This window comes from Mesoplodon densirostris, chromosome 13 (genome assembly GCF_025265405.1).
Source record: "Mesoplodon densirostris isolate mMesDen1 chromosome 13, mMesDen1 primary haplotype, whole genome shotgun sequence".
Lineage (NCBI taxonomy): Eukaryota > Metazoa > Chordata > Mammalia > Artiodactyla > Ziphiidae > Mesoplodon > Mesoplodon densirostris.
This window is the reverse complement of record NC_082673.1, coordinates 8,758,292-8,774,082: the sequence shown is the minus strand read 5'-3', so window position 1 is coordinate 8,774,082 and position 15,791 is coordinate 8,758,292. Positions and strand designations below refer to the sequence as shown.

The 15,791-nt window shown below is 42.0% G+C and overlaps 1 protein-coding gene across 5 annotated transcripts in view; it reads left to right on the top strand.

The window, feature by feature from the left end:
• Positions 1-8,117: 8,117 nt before the first annotated feature.
• Positions 8,118-15,791, top strand: part of ASPH (aspartate beta-hydroxylase) — a 229,628-nt gene continuing 221,954 nt past the window's right edge. For 3 of the 5 annotated variants that reach the window (XM_060116093.1, XM_060116095.1, XM_060116096.1), the window contains exon 1: positions 8,118-8,474. In XM_060116093.1, the coding sequence (XP_059972076.1) occupies positions 8,357-8,474 (118 nt within the window). In that variant the 5' untranslated portion in view covers positions 8,118-8,356. The remainder of the gene's footprint in view (positions 8,475-15,791) is intronic. The other 2 variants (XM_060116094.1, XM_060116092.1) reach the window with 1 other exon arrangement.

The following is a 15,791-nucleotide window of genomic DNA, read 5'->3' as shown; positions in this document are numbered from 1 at the left end:
TCTGCTATTATATGTATAACCATAAAATGTTTTTCCAATAATCTAGGATGCTGTTATGAATTTGGTTTCTAAATATGGATTTGGTTTCAGAGAATAAAGTTAAAGTTAAGGGATTGTGTTTCCTACATCTGTTCATTTACATAAGTTTTGCAGTAGTAGTTAAGCCATATCAGAGTGCATAGTGCCTGAACATAAGTAGTTCACTAACAACAAATTAGCCTTCATAGATTGTAATGGTTGGATGGTAGGAAAAAAAGAATTAAAGAGAAAATGGAGAATAAATGGAAAGAAAGAAAGCTAGACAATAAAATAACATCCAGGACCAAGGAGTAAAGATGAGGTTTCAATGTAGCAGGATCTTTACGTCTCAGTTTGTGATGCAAAGTAGCAGAAAGAACAGTAGAATGGCTGTACGGCAGTGTTTCTCAACATTTTCTAATAGCTTTACTGAAGTGTAAATATGTTAAAACCTGCATTTATTTAATATATACAATTTCATGAGTTTTGACTTAATATCCATGAAACCACCACAGGGAAATCAACTTTAAAAAAAACCGATTGTCCCCTACCCTGTGAGAAGCCTTTTTAGATATTTTTCTGTAACCATTCCTCTACCCCATGAAAATGTAATACCACAGATATGTGTTTATGTAGTATGGCCCTTTGGAGATGACCACTGTAATAGCTAAAAATTTTTTGCCCCCAGGAACCAATTTCCCCCCGACTGGAGGCAACACTGCCCTTGCTGAGAAGGTGTGCTGTAAGGCACCCTGAGTTCTAGTCCTGTGGTAACTGATTAGTCAACCTTTGCAAATCACTCTCACTTTCCGAGACTCAATTTTCTCATTTGTAAAAATGAAGAGGTTGAACAATATGCTCTTGAAGACATCTGCAGCCCTGGAGTCCTGACTTCTCTGTGGTTCGCATGGACCCCCGGTAGCTGACCCATCCTGCCCTCCCTGCCTTCTTGTCTACCCATCTTTTCAGGCAGAAGAAGAAGGCAGCACACTCTGTTGTGATTGTCAGTGTGTGTGCCACTCTCCCTCCAAAACCACACAAGCTCCTTTAAGACCAAGTCCATGAGCATTTGGTATAGTAACTGGCAGGAAATGGGCACTTGGTTGACTCTGTAGAATGGACTGCACAGTGTACGTACAGGTAGAAGTACATGAAATCGCCAACATTAGACCTTTTTGACATCAAAATATAGGCTAACTCAGGCACTAGGGAATTAAATGACACCTGCTTTGTACTGTAGCTCCCAGGGTAGTATCTGGCATTTCAAGAGGTCAAGAAATGTTTAAAGAAGGAAAGAAAGTTCACAGTGAGACAAAAGCAAAGAAGTCACACTGTTACCAATTTTATATTTCTTCAAAAGTGCCTACTAACACTTAACTAGCAGATTTTTTTCCCCTAGATCCATCAGGTTAGTTAATGAGCTTGGTCAAAGTTGGGCGTATAGGGATATCGCTATTGCAAAATTGTATGCTCTTTATCGTATAAATCTGTCATAAAAAATGAAAAGGAAACAATTGCTTACATTTGTAAAGCACTTTCTAGTTTCCAAGGGACTTTCTCATTAAGTATCTCATTGCAGGCTCCAGAAAAGTTTCATCTAGTGCAAAAGGCAGTCAAACTAAGTAAATCCACTGAACCAGTAATTGGATCCGTCCACAGTCAACCACATGTTTGTCTTATGTAGATGTCTTAAGCATTATCTTCACAGACTAGTTGAGAGTATTCACAGTTGCCATGGATACAAGATGCCATTTCTCATCCTCAGCCATCAACCTTGTGAATAGACTAAGAAAATGTAAGAAACCAGTCCCACTAGCAGCTCCCAAGGCTTAACATCACAGAAAGCAAGAGGTAAAAGGATCTTTATCTGTCCGTGCAGTTATTCTTAACCTTAGGTACATGAATCCCTAAAATTGACTAGAAAACTTTATGGCTATGAGCATGTTTCTTATGAAATTCCATAGCTTTCATCAGATGATGAAGGTGGACAGGCTTCATGATGACAGCCTACCATTTACATATGATATAATGGAGCCAATGTCTTCAGGAGCCATAAATTTTTGACTTCAATCAGGAAATAGATATATCTGTGTGTTTCGGAATTAGAATATGAAAGGGTCTTGCACAAGCCTGTCTTGTTTATCCTAAGGTTCCAGCCTTTAATTGGGATGAGTTAGCATTTCCTCAATTACACAATCTCAGCAGTAAAGTATACAGAAAATGAGTCATTTCACAAGGTGAAATTTGGTGGGTACACATTAAAATTTTGAACAGAACTGTTAATATTCTCTGATTATAGATGAACACATTCAGTCTCCTTGGAAATGGTTAGGGCCGATGTCATTATTTAAGAATTAAGAAACTGGGAGCAAATCTCATTTTTAACCTGAACAGCTTTAACTCGTACAAAAAGCATCAATGAAGATGGTGAAAAAGCTTATTCATGTAAATGTCAAGGACAAAATTTTAAAAGGCCACAATGCCAAAGTTACAAGTGAGAAGATAAGAAATGTTAGTAGAATTTGGGAAATAAGATTTCCCTTAGTTTTTGAATGTGAGAAGTTTCTCAAATTATCTGAATAGTACTTTAAAAAAATATATAGTTATCGCATCAACATCTTTAAAACTAGTCATTTAAGTAGTACTTTAAAAATATAGTTATCTTTTATAAGATAACTATATAGTTAACTAAATAACAGTTTATAACTATAAAATACAGTATAAACTATACAGTTTATAACTATAAAATATAACTATATTTTATAACTACATTTAAAAAAATACAGTTATCTTATAAAAATTATATTTTTCTTAGTCTAAGGAAAATCAATTAATTGGATGCCTAACTTATGTAAGAATAGGGAAACAGTTGCTGCTGTTTACAAAAAAATAGCATTTTCCATCTCATCTGTCCTTGATCCTTTATTCTGGCCCCTTCCTCCACACAGATCTTCAGATGACATATTTTGTCCTCCCATCAAAATTAGCTTTCAAGAAAAAGGGTCACAATACTAAAAGATAAAGCCCTGACAATATTGTCAATGTCTATATGGCAAACTGCCAAAATCTCAAAAACTGCAGGGAAATAAAACCCCTGAAGCATGTGTCACCCTATCAGCAAATGTCCAAATCTTTTCTGGCCTGTACAGTTCTGAAAATAGCAGGATGTGGATCCGAGGAACTGAAGCACCAGCTTCAAAATGAAGGACACAGTGAGTGCGTTTGCTGCTCACCAGCCAACTAAGTTCCCCCAAGTGTCGTCAGAAGTCCAGCTCCTCATTCTTCCAAAGCCTTCCAGGTCACCCAGGACGGGACCACGGAGAGAGGAAGGCCTTGGATGCCAAGATTCCCTATCTCCAGGAGAGCGCGCTCGGGATGTGGAGGTGGACCGGAGGCTCTGGCCTCGGGACTCCGGTGGCCCCGTCCCTGTTATCTTAGAAGAAAAGGACTGATAGTGGCTGTGGCCCAAAGATCCACAGGTCAAGATGCGAACCTTGGAGACCCTCTTTATAGCACTTCTAACTGTACGGGGCTCTCTGAGTGGGATGGGGAAGTAAGCAAATGGCGGGGGAGGGACAGACACCGCGTGGGGAAACCATCCCTCAGTCACGGTCATGGGACTGATTCCGCAAAGGGTAGGGAAGATGCTACTTCCCTCTCCAGGTTCTGGCTCCAGCTTTTGGCCGTCTAGGAGACAACTGAAAACTGTTCAGAGCAGCTGCAGAATTACGGCCTTGGGGACCGGTAATCCTTTTGGAATGTGGAAGCTTAGAGAAGGTATCACAAAATGCTGTTCCATTAGCCCCCAATGACCCGACGGCCAGCCTACTATGTGTAGGGCCCTGTGGTCCAGTGTAGAGATGGGAACACAACCTGATTACAACCTGCTTACGGTGATGACGGAAAGAAACCCCCTCCACTCCTGCTAGAATAACTGAGAAGAGGGATACCTGGCCTGGAGTGAGGGCTTGTAAGTGGGGAGAGCAATGGGCCCCAGAGATGGATTGCATCAGTCATGCTTCCCTGGCACTGCTGACTGCTGTAAGGCTCCGTGCCCCTGACTCCCAGTAGAAAGTATTTTTGGCCTGGCGTGGCGCCTTATTTATTTGCAGAGCTGTTATTCTATAAGATCTGAGCCAGAGGGAGGCCAGGTTTTTGCCAGTCATGCTGAATCTGCCATCTTTCCACCCTTCCACCTTGTATTTTTACTCGGAGTTCCAAGTGTGGGTCCAGGAGGAAGGACTTTCAGTTGCTCTGTGGAGATTCTTCCCAATAACTTCAGGACTTTTCACCTGCTCTCTAAGCCTCAGCCATGGAAAGCACTTTAGATCTGAGTCCACAGCATCTCCCAGACTGAGAGTATCTAGGCCTGTTTTGTTGACAGGCCGGGGAGAAAAGGCCAGGGGGTAAGGGAGCAGCTGGCACCCACACTCTGCATGCCCCCCTTTTCCTGTGTGCCAACATCTGCAGCAGAGTGAATGGCGGTTATCCTTGCACCATCACGGGCAGCTCTGAAGGGGGAGGGTCCCTGGAGAATAGCAGAAAAGGAAGAGGCAGGGGGACCTCCCACATCTTTCCTTGATGCTTTGAGGCAAGTGATGGTAAGAGAGTAGGGGGGGACGTCACATCACTTCGCGACGGTCACCCTTCCTCTACAACTGCCTGTACACACAGCCGAAATTAGACTTGAATAAGCGTAATTCAGTAAGCATTGCTGCTTATAAGATCTGCTTCTTCTGAGAACCTGAATTTGAGTCGAATGAGTCTAGTGATAGAGCTTTAATACTTGAAGTGATCCTTTTAACTTGAGACTTGGCTTTCTTTTTTTAAGGATTAGTTGAAAACCTGAACTGACAGTACACAATAACCTATGTGAGATTGACCAAATTTTTTTTTTTTTTTTTTGCAGTACGCCAGCCTCTCACTGCTGTGGCCTCTACCATTGTGGAGCACAGGCTCCGGATGCGCAGGCTCAGCGGCCATGGCTCACGGGCCCAGCCGCTCTGCGGCATGTGGGATCCTCCCGGACTGGGGCATGAACCCATGTCCCCTGCATCGGCAGGCGGACTCTCAACCACTGTGCCACCAGGGAAGCCCTACGTCTTCTTATATGAATTCATTCTATGTATTTATGATACAGATACTAGCCAGGTTTGTTTTTTCTCTAGTAATATAAAGTCAAGCTGTTTGATGAAAATGGCAGTTCATTTACTTGTTGAGATACAACTCATACGGGAATAATTGCTTTGGGAACCCTTTGAGTACAGAATGCTTTAAAAATGTTCTTGTATTTACCGACATGGCCCTCATTGCAACACATTCTACTGATGTAAAATGAAAACACATAACTGAATCATCACGATCAGTTGAACTTCATTTTTTCCGCTAGAGAAGAATTTACTATGAAAAATAAAAACAGGGAAATACTCATTTTTAGTTTGCAATAATAAAATTTCATTTAGGAAGACTGCTTACAAATGAGAGCCACTTTCTAGGAAACAGGTAAAATGCGAGTTTAAAACAGTGTTCTAGTAGGTATACATAAGTCTAGAAATACTTAATTTGGGAAGCATTTAACTGGAGGTTGCGAAGGGTCAACACGAGGGGAAAAAAACCAACTAGGACAAATCTTGTCCTCAGGTTCTCACTTGCAAATCCCAGTGGTGAAGCCAATGGAAAGTTTATGGAAATATCTGAAAGGCACATTTGGCCTAGTTCAAAAGCTCTCTTCAATTAGTATTTTAATACATTGTCCTAGTTAAGTCTTGTCTTTATGATCCTTTTAACATTGCTTCACCCAGGGTTCATTCATAGCTTACTCAGAAATCACAAAAATGAGGATGGGCTAACAAGAGACCTTTGACCTTTTGTTTACTTTTGGAGGTAACTTGACTTCCTCATCTTCTCCATCCCAGTGCTGAGAAAAGGCCCTATGTAAAAAGATTCATGGATCCAAGGTCAGCTTTGTGTTTTTTAATGCTCATAAGAAGGGAAGTAAAAACAGATGTAAAATATATAATACTGGTACTTAGCTTGGGAGAGTTGAGTCCCTGAAACTAAATTGTGTGTAACTGACAGTATCTAATGTCATGAATATTGTTATAAGTTTTATTGTATAATACTGAGTATATAAATGTCATTGTAACTGTTTATTGCATTAGAAGGAGGAAGTCAGGAAACCTCTAACTTCCTGTGATCTGTATTTACAAAGCTTCTATTTTGTCCTGGTACTAAGATACACAGCTATGTATCTTCTCAATGGTACCAAATTTGGTTTCTGGAAATGCAGAAGCAAAACATCACCTCACGACATTGTGGAGTCAGTTACCAATGTAACTTGATTTCCTCAGAGAGGTAGACCTTGTTAAGTACCCACCATCAGGTTTTTTTTTCAGACCTATCTTTGCAGGTAGGACCAAAGCAGTTTCTGGGAGAAATCTGCTAAGAGAAGAAGGAGGCGGCGAGACATTCTCTGCTCAAGACTAAGCCTTGTCCTGGAAGGATAATTTGGACCATACACTCTGGAGCCAGATGGACCGAGTTCACATCCCTGCTCCATCATTTACGAGCTCTGTGATATCCTTACTTTATGTAACCTCTCTGGGCCTGAGTTACCTCATCCTTAAAAAAGGTACACAGTGAAAGGGTTTTGTCAGAATTTGAGTTCAAATATCTTGAGCATTGTTTTCTCAACTTAGTTCTCATTATGATTTTATATTAAGTTCTTTCACTTAGATTTGTCTCTTAGCCCAGCTCTTCCCTCCCATTGATAAGGGGCCCTGTAGGGGGAAAAGCTGTGTGAAGGCAGAAGGAGACGGTAAGCTAAAAGCTGAAAGAGCTGCTTTAGTAAAAACTCTGTGAGCTTCCCTGCCCTGCCCTGCTCTACCTTGGTAACTATCTAGCATTATTTCACAAAAAGGAGAGAGAGGCCTTCTCCTCATGATGCAACACAACCCTCAGTGGGCTTCTGTGAATCAGAAGAGGCGGATGGGGCCAGGGACCAGCCAGTGCAGGGTGGCAGGGCTAGAGAAGAGGAATAAAAGCAGATGCCACTCTGCAACCATGTCTCTAGTTCCTCCGCCCTCTCGAGACACTCCCAGGCGGTGCTCGGAAACATGGTCAAGAATTGGGGCAAGGTGTTAAGCAGTTACCAGAAACGTATCAAATCACCAAGCATGTCTGGCTTCTCTGTTACGCACCAGGCATTGTGCTGGCAATTGGCGACACTAAAAGATGATGACGACGTCCCTGACCTCAAATCCCCGTCTGGCTCATCCAGGGACCCATATATTTTTAAGACCATGTGTGGAATTCAGAAACAGCTGAAGGCCCAGGAAATCTGCGACTGCACGGGGGACCCACAGTTGGCGACATCAAGGGAAGAGAAATGTAGACGGTAGCTCGGAGGAGAGAGATTTCAGACAGAGGGTGCCCTGCAGGGCAAGAAAATGAATTTTTGCTTTACATTTACATTTGCATCTCTTAACTAAGATCGTCTGAAAATGTTGATGGCACAAACGAAGTGTGAAGTCCTGCTTTAAAACCGAACAGATCAACTGCTTATAGCTTAAGCATTTAATTAGTCCTAACATCACCATTTCAGAAATGTCCTAACATTAATACTGACGAAATACAATTTTTTTCGCAAGAAGGGGTGTTGCATCCCTTGGCGTCTGTGTGCACAGGGACGTGGGACATGAACAAAATTCCAGGTGAAAGGCCAGGAGGAGGTGGGCTCTGTCCAGACGTTGCACACGTGTCGCCCGTCCCGCCCCCCGCGCCCCGCCCCCGCACCCCGCCCCATCCCGATCGTACAGGGTCCGCCAACGCTCGCGAGAGCCCTCTCGCCTTCCACGTCTGCCACGTTCCAAAGGACCGGGACAGACTGGAAAGTCGAAAGCAGCTCGCGCTCGCAGGCTGCTGCGTCGCGCCAGAACAGCCCTAAATCTGTAGCGGGTGGGGGAGCGCGGCCGGGTTCCGTCCCCCTCATAGGAACCCTTGTGATTGGCTTCATGTCCCGTCACTCAGCTTTCCGCGGGCGGGGAGGGGGCGGGGCTCAGGCGAGAAGGGGCGTGGCCTCGGGGCGGGAGAGAGGCGCGCTCTCGCGTCGGGAGGGCAGTCACCGGCTCGGCGCACGCGAGGTCCGGGCGCGCGCAGGAGGCACGCGGGCCAAAGTCCTCAGAGGCGCTGCGGGCGGTGCCGAGACACCCGTGCGGCTGTAGAAGCCGCAGCCTGCACCCGCTGCAGCGTCCGCCGCAGTCAGCGCGCCCCGCGCCGCCCCCGTCCCCCACGCCCTGAGGGAGCCCCCCACCCCTCGCCTGCTCCAGCGGTGCCCGCCATGGCCCCGCGCAAGAATGCCAAGGGCGGCGGCGGCAACAGCAGCAGCAGCAGCAGTTCCAGCAGCCCGAGCAGCTGCACCAGCGGCGGCGGCAGCAGCAGCGCCGGGGCCCGGAAAGGTCAGAGGCGCTACGGGTCCGGGGTCCGGGTCCGGGGTTCGGGGCCGGCCCTGGGGATGGGGCCCGGGCGGCGGGCGCTGCGGGTCCACCGCCCCAGATGCCGCGGAGCGTCTCCTCCATCCTCCCCGTCGTTCCTCATTTGGCCGCGGGGCGGAGGCCGCGCTCGGTGGGCCTGGCGGGCGGGCTGGAGGGGCCGGGCCGAGCGGGGTCCGCGGCCTCGGGTTGGTCACGCCGGGGAGCCCCTTCCCGGCGGATCCTTCACCTGCAGTGCGCAGCCGAGATGGAGATCGTATTGATCTACTCTTTCTTGGCTTGCCGTGTAATTGGTGATGGGAGTAAGAGAAACTGTTTACCTTTGCCGTGCATATTTTGGGGAGTTTGGAAATGAGCCAAAGTTAGAGAAAATAAGTTCCTGCCAAACCAGCAGCTTTTAAGAGCAACTCAAAGGAGAATATTCTATGAGGGCTGCAGGGGTGAGTGTGTGGGAGTGATCTGAATGTTCTCGAAGATTATCTTAGATATTTTTGCTTTTATGTAGCTTTCTTATGGTGCGAATACTGGGCGAGCTTCTCCGTTTTTTCCCTTTGTCTTTTAAAAACATCTATTGGATATTCACCTTTCTCTTCCATGTGCTTATCCAGGAAAGAGGGAGAACAGATGTTTTAAATCTGTTTCATCTCATATTTCAGTGGTTCTCGGTTTCTTTTATACTTCCTTTGACTCATATTTAGGATATTGAAACTGCAATACACATGTGTATTGAATGTGAGCTGTAAACTTTCTTTTTGAAATGATTTTAGATTCTTTGTTTCCTGAGGTCTACAAGTAATGTATTTATATGTATCAAGAAAGTCAATCAGAATACTATAGTCATACTCTAAAGAACTGTTTTTTAAATGGCACTTACCACTCTCCGACATTATTTATTTTCACACGTATTGCCTTGCTGTCTCACTCACTCCTTCTTGTTCACCCCTATTCCCAACTCCTAGAGTGGGTCTGGCCCTTAATAGTTGCTCAATACATTATTTCATTAGTGGATGAATAAATTTAAATGGTAGTGCAATTAAAATCATTGCATAAATTTACACTCTGAGAACTAATATTTGCAGAGAAAAAGTACCGTTTGAATTTGAAAACAAGCATGTTAATTTACCTCTGGCATAAGTAAAAGTTTGTGTTCCTTTGCCACTTGCCCTTAAATGCCAGTCAGTTGACTTAAACAGGCAGACGGGTAGATGCACTGTCTCAGGCAGCTCTAGCTCCCCTTGTTAAAGTTTCTAAATGAGAAGAGCCCATTGGGCAGCTTAAGCACCAAGCAGAGAAAGCTGATAAACAAGACTTTAATGTTAATTGTTTTCAAAAGTTTTCTGTAGCTGTTTACAAGGAAAGCACATCTTTGTTCCATTTTGTCCTTTGCAGTCGTGGGTAGAGTGGGTTAACTATATCCGAAGCAGTGGCTTCATTATATGGCCTGTTGTTGGTGGGAATTAGTATTAGGAAGTGTGTATTATATTCCCACCCCCAGTAGTTCAAGAACTAAACTAGTTTTAACAGGTAGGTAATACATTTAGGAAATGTTAGGACCTAAATGAATATATTCCAACTTTCATATTCAGGCATTTTAGAGCAAGTTCTGTCTGTATTTGAGGACCTACAGCCTTTTAAGCATTTTACACATCGATTCTATAATTGTCACGAAACAGACATAGTGTATAAAAGAGAACATGTAAGAGAGAGAAGTATCTGTATTACCAGAAAAATCCCCAAACAGAGAGTTGGTATTGGAGTGTTGCGTGTTACATAATGAGCATTCTTTTTCTGCAGCTGTTTTTTTGAGGAAATGGTGAGTTCTGACTGTGTGCCAGGTAGAAGGCACTGAAGATGGTGAGGAGGATTCTCTCAGTTGTAAGCAGTTACACTGCAGTGTGAAAGTTTGATTCTTTTTATATTGGTTTCTTATAGTAGGGTATACCGGAAAGATCGAGCCACTCTCTTTTGTTGCTGTGTTTATTGGGTCACTGATGTGTAGACATTGATGCCCAGGTCAATCCCATGTGATGGGGAAATCATAGAAGCTGAAGAAATTTTAGCTGTGGTGTTACCGTGAGGCCCAGAAAGATTGTCTGGCTCATTAAAGGTTATGCACTTCTTGGAAACCCAACTAGTTAATGGGTGATCCAAGACTAAACCCACGTTTTCTCTTATTCGATCATTATATTATAGTACTGGACTTTAGGTTCTCTAATTTTATAAGATTTTATGGAAATCTTAAAGTAGATTATCTTTTAAGTTTCCTTCTGGCTCTCTGTGGCATATTACACCTAGTTATTTAAGAAAAGTGTTCTTTTTGTCATATCACTGATTAACTTTTCTTTTACTAAAATTATGTGTGAAACAGTATATTTGAAAATCTTAGTTTGAGAAGAAGTACATGGGCTGAAATAGTGTGTTTTTTGAGATGTTTTGTATTGAGAGTTTGAAGTTGATGATGACGTTGGTCATATTAAACATTATTATTTCTTAAATTTGTGCATGAAAGTACAGTGGAAAAAGGACCCAGTCCTTTGAAGCATGCATTTTAGGGAAAATGTGATTATCTGGACTTCTGTTTATGTTGGTGGTCATTTTTTTCAAAAGTGCTTTGAAACTGTGACTTTGGGGATTTACATAACACTTGGATTTTTAAAGCAGGTGTCTGTTTTTTGTTTAACTCTTCAACTTAAATTGAGAACATTAAATGTCTAGTTTTTTACAGAGCTCAGTTTTACCTTTTCCAGTTTTATTCTTTAAAATATAAAAGAAACATGAGTAAATTGGACATTTTAACTTGCATATAAAATCTTGACTTGCATGGCCAGTTGAGGCCCAGGGAAACCTCTTTCAGATTTATTGATTTGAAAATCTTGGTTAAAAAGAATAATGATGTGCTTTGGGACTTATTTTGTAGTTACAGACACTGGTATGTATAATGTTTTTGTTTAGCTTTTCCCTTTGGAGTATCAATCAGTCTTTCCCTGTAGCTTCTAACTTGCTACAGGAGTGGAAACATCCGACTGTTTATTTTGTCTAATAGTGTCCTGCTACTACATCATGCTTTACCGGTAGGTGTCACTGTAGAACAATTTTTCCTCTTTCAATTTGAAGCTTCAGGTTATGTAACACCAACTAGTTTTTAAAATTTAATCAGCCCTGTACATACTCAAAACCATTGATGGACATCTACTTACAAAATGCTCAGCCACTGCTGTTTAGTTCTCTAAAAATCTCTAACAAAAGGTTTTGGATTTAGTAGTAAGAGTTGGCCCCTAGCAGTCTTATTTCTTTAGGCTTACTGTATTCAGAATTCAGTGCATTGATAGTCTGTAAAATTTATACATTTTCAGATATTTGATGGGTGTTAATCACTTAGAATTCTTTGCCTTCCTTTTTCCTTTCAGCATTTCTTAGACTACTTAGTAATTAACAGATACAATACATTGCTGATGGCTGCCGTGAATGAGGAGGCCTTAGTGAAATTCCCTTTCTTTAGCCAGAGAATGTCAGTTAGGGCCAGTTGTTTAATCCTCCACTAGCCATTCTAGAATGAAAACATAGGAGCGCCATAATTCTTCCACTGTAAGAACTGTGTGCTGTTTTGTGTTCAGATGAACAGCGTTTTGACCACCTGGCCAGATTGTGTGAAACCAAGGGCTAAAAAATGTTCTGAGGGAATTCTTGAACACAATTTTCACAACCTGTTTTTGGCTTAGGAAGTAAAAGGAGAGTTCCATACTTTAGCTTTGCTCTAAAATCGTGTGTCTCAGAGAGATTACTAGGAAATGAGCAGTTCTGATTTTCAGCAGATTACCAACAGGGTACGTTGGATAAAGGATCGTGTGGGCTGTCCACTCTATTTTTAGTTAGTATTGGAAATTTAGCCCCTGCGTTCTCTGGTCCCAGTAGAATAAACCTTATTTTCTCCAGAAAAACAATGCAATGTAGTTTGGGAAAGTCTGATGACCTGGATTCGTATCCATTTAAGAACCGTGTGGCAGGTCACTCAAAATTTCTAATCCTGGTCTCCAACGGAAAGAATTATTCAGAGTTGTGGTAGCCCTAAAATCAATTTTACACACCTTCCTGTTCCTCAGATTTTTCATTAAAGTACCTCTAATGGTAAAGGTGAGTATAAAACTTTGGAGAATATATAAGGCTGTAGAGCGAAGCAGGCTACTGCATGCTTGAAACTGTTTTATGATTTATTTAAACAAATCATTTTCTGTTATATTGTGTAGCATCTGTTTAAGTGAAGTGGATGTTCTAGAGGGCATGTTTGTACTGGGCTCTGAGTATCACTTGACCCATTTCTGTCTTCCTCTGGGGGTGTAAGTATCCCATCTGCACATCACCCTTCAAGTTGCTGATTTACCCTCGAACCCCTCCCAGATCTGTGCTGTCTTCTGTTACTGGAGCTCAGATATATTTCAATCTTTTGATGCTACTCGTGCGCAGTTTTAATATCATGAAAATATGCAACTTAGTTTATGTCTTGGGTACTTCTGCATCTCCCACGTGGTTTGACTTCATTCTGTACTAAGATACAGAACATTTTAAAATTCACTTCCCTTTAATAAATCCTGTATGTACATAGAACCCTTTCGCAGTTTACCCAGATCTCTGGGGAAAGCCTCAGCCATCTGTCAGGAGACGTGAGTGTGCTCAGGCTGGCTCCGGTGTTTCAGTATCTGCTGCCCCAGCATCCGTGCCTGTTAGGATGTTCATTTCTTCCTTCTCTTCATCTCTGTGTGCCACTGTAGGGGCACCTATTCCAGAGGCGAGCGCTTTAGCCATTTCACTTCCTGGTAGTGCTGGGAGCCAAGGTATTTCCTCATCAGTCGTTATTATTTTTTAATGAGAGTGCTTCAGGCATTTGGTCTGCATTTAATATTTGTTTTTCAAGGGTGTGTCTTGTTTACCTCTGGCTGATGGGGCTATCTTTTAATGGCAAATCAGTGAGTGTAATTTAGTTCTCATCAGATTGATGACACCTGAGGACAGATTTGCTGTAGATAACCTGTTAGACTCAAAGGAAATTTTGAGCTTACTTGGTGAATAAATCTTTTTTTTACGTCTTTATTGGAGTATAATTGCTTTACAATGGTGTGTTAGTTTCTGCTTTATAACAAAGTGAATCAGTTACACATATACATATGTCCCCATATCTCTTCCCTCTTGCGTCTCCCTCCCTCCCACCCTCCCTATCCCACCCCTCTAGGTGGTCACAAAGCACCGAGCTGATCTCCCTGTGCTATGTGGCTGCTTCCCACTAACTATCTATTTTACATTTGCTAGTGTGTATATGTCCATGCCACTCTCTCACTTCATCCCAGCTTACCCTTCCCCCTCCCTGTGTCCTCAGGTCCATTCTCTATGTCTGCGTCTTTATTCCTGTCCTGCCCCTAGGTGCTTCAGAACCAATTTTTTTTTTTTTTTTTTTTTTTAGATTCCATATATATGTGTTAGCATATGGTGTTTGTTTTTCTCTTTCCGACTTACTTCATTCTGTATGACAGACTCTAGGTCCATCCACCTCACTACAAATAACTCAATTTAGTTTCTTTTTATGGCTGAGTAATATTCCATTGTATATATGTGCCACATCTCCTTTATCCATTCATCTGTTGATGGACACTTAGGTTGCTTCCATGTCCTGGCTATTGTAAATAGAGCTGCAGTGAACATTGTGGTACGTGACTCTCTTTGAATTATGGTTTTCTCAGGGTATATGCCCAGTAGTGGGATTGCTGGGTCATATGGTAGTTCTATTTGTAGTTTTTTAAGGAACCTCCATACTGTTCTCCATAGTGGCTGTACCAATTCACATTCCCACCAACAGTGCAAGAGGGTTCCCTTTTCTCCAGACCCTCTCCAGCATTTTTACTTGGTGAATAAATCTTTAGAAAAGATAGTCACATAAGATCTTTGGAAGGACTGGTGCTGTTCTTTGGCCCCTGCGAGTTCCGGGTGGCTTGCCTAGCCCTTCTGGCTGTAGTACGACTGCTCTCATGTGCAGTAGAGGCTCTCTGTGCTCTAACGCAGGTGGGACTGGGGGTGGTGGGCGGGAGGGTGTCTGGTTAGAGGGGAAACCATTATTGCTGTACTTGGAGAGGTGCCAGCGTTTCTCTCCTGCATGTGTTCCTACCGATTTAACCCTGTGACTCATTCTGTATGGAAGCCAGCAAGCAACAGTCTTAATTTTGAGTAAGAAAATATGACTTGAGAAAATAATTTTACTCTATCACCAGTATTGTATAGCTGCCGTTTCTCATATCTTATATAGGTTTCACAGCCTTTGCTGTTATTCCCTAGTGCAGACTCGGTGCTGTCTTGTGGTTCTCTTCTGTCTCTAACTTCTGGTTCTTGTTTACTATATTGCTAATATACAGTTTCTCACGCTGTCTTTCACACTCTGTTTTAATTCAGTTTTCCTGAATTGGTCTCCTGGAAAATCTTTGATTGGTCTTAGGTTCACAGGTATATTTTATTTAGAAGTTAATTTCTTTCCCTTACATGAAAATGAAAATCTGTGTTGTGTTTATTGAAAGAATACCTAACATTTAACTTTTCCATTCTTTGAATCAAGTCAGTTTGAATAAGATGGCTGTCATTTACTGAATTTTATAAAGTATTTATAAATTGTTTCATGCTTTTTGCTTTTTGGTAGCGTGCCATCTCTCTAACTTTCAGAATACAAATATTTCTATGTACTGTTCTTTAAAACTGTATCTATTTGAAATATTACATATTAAGACGTTTACAGAGATATAAAGAGCAATGCAGTGGTTACCACGTATCCACCATACAGATGAGGAAGTAAAATGTTACCAAATTCTTGGTTTCTCCTGTCCTGTATTATCCATTTTCAACCGCTCTTAAATATTTTGTGATAATCATTGTCATGCATTTCTTTGCAATATGTAATATGTAATATATGTTGTGTAATGTTATGTTGCATATTATATATTGTATATCCATTTGCATAAAATATATCTGCTGTTAAATGCCATATATATGAAAATTGCTTAGGAAGTATATCTATATCCCTATGTATAGAAACATAAATATATACATATATATATACATACATATACACTTGTTTAGCACATGTTAAAAGTTTTATGAATAGGTTCACACTTGGCACATTAATTCGACACTGTTTGAGATTGTACCAAACTGGCTGTTTGTTTTCATATATATAGTTCTTCACTGTATGAATGTGCTACTTTTTCTTTAACCATTTTGGAGTCCAAGACCACTTTGTTTTCATTTTTCTTC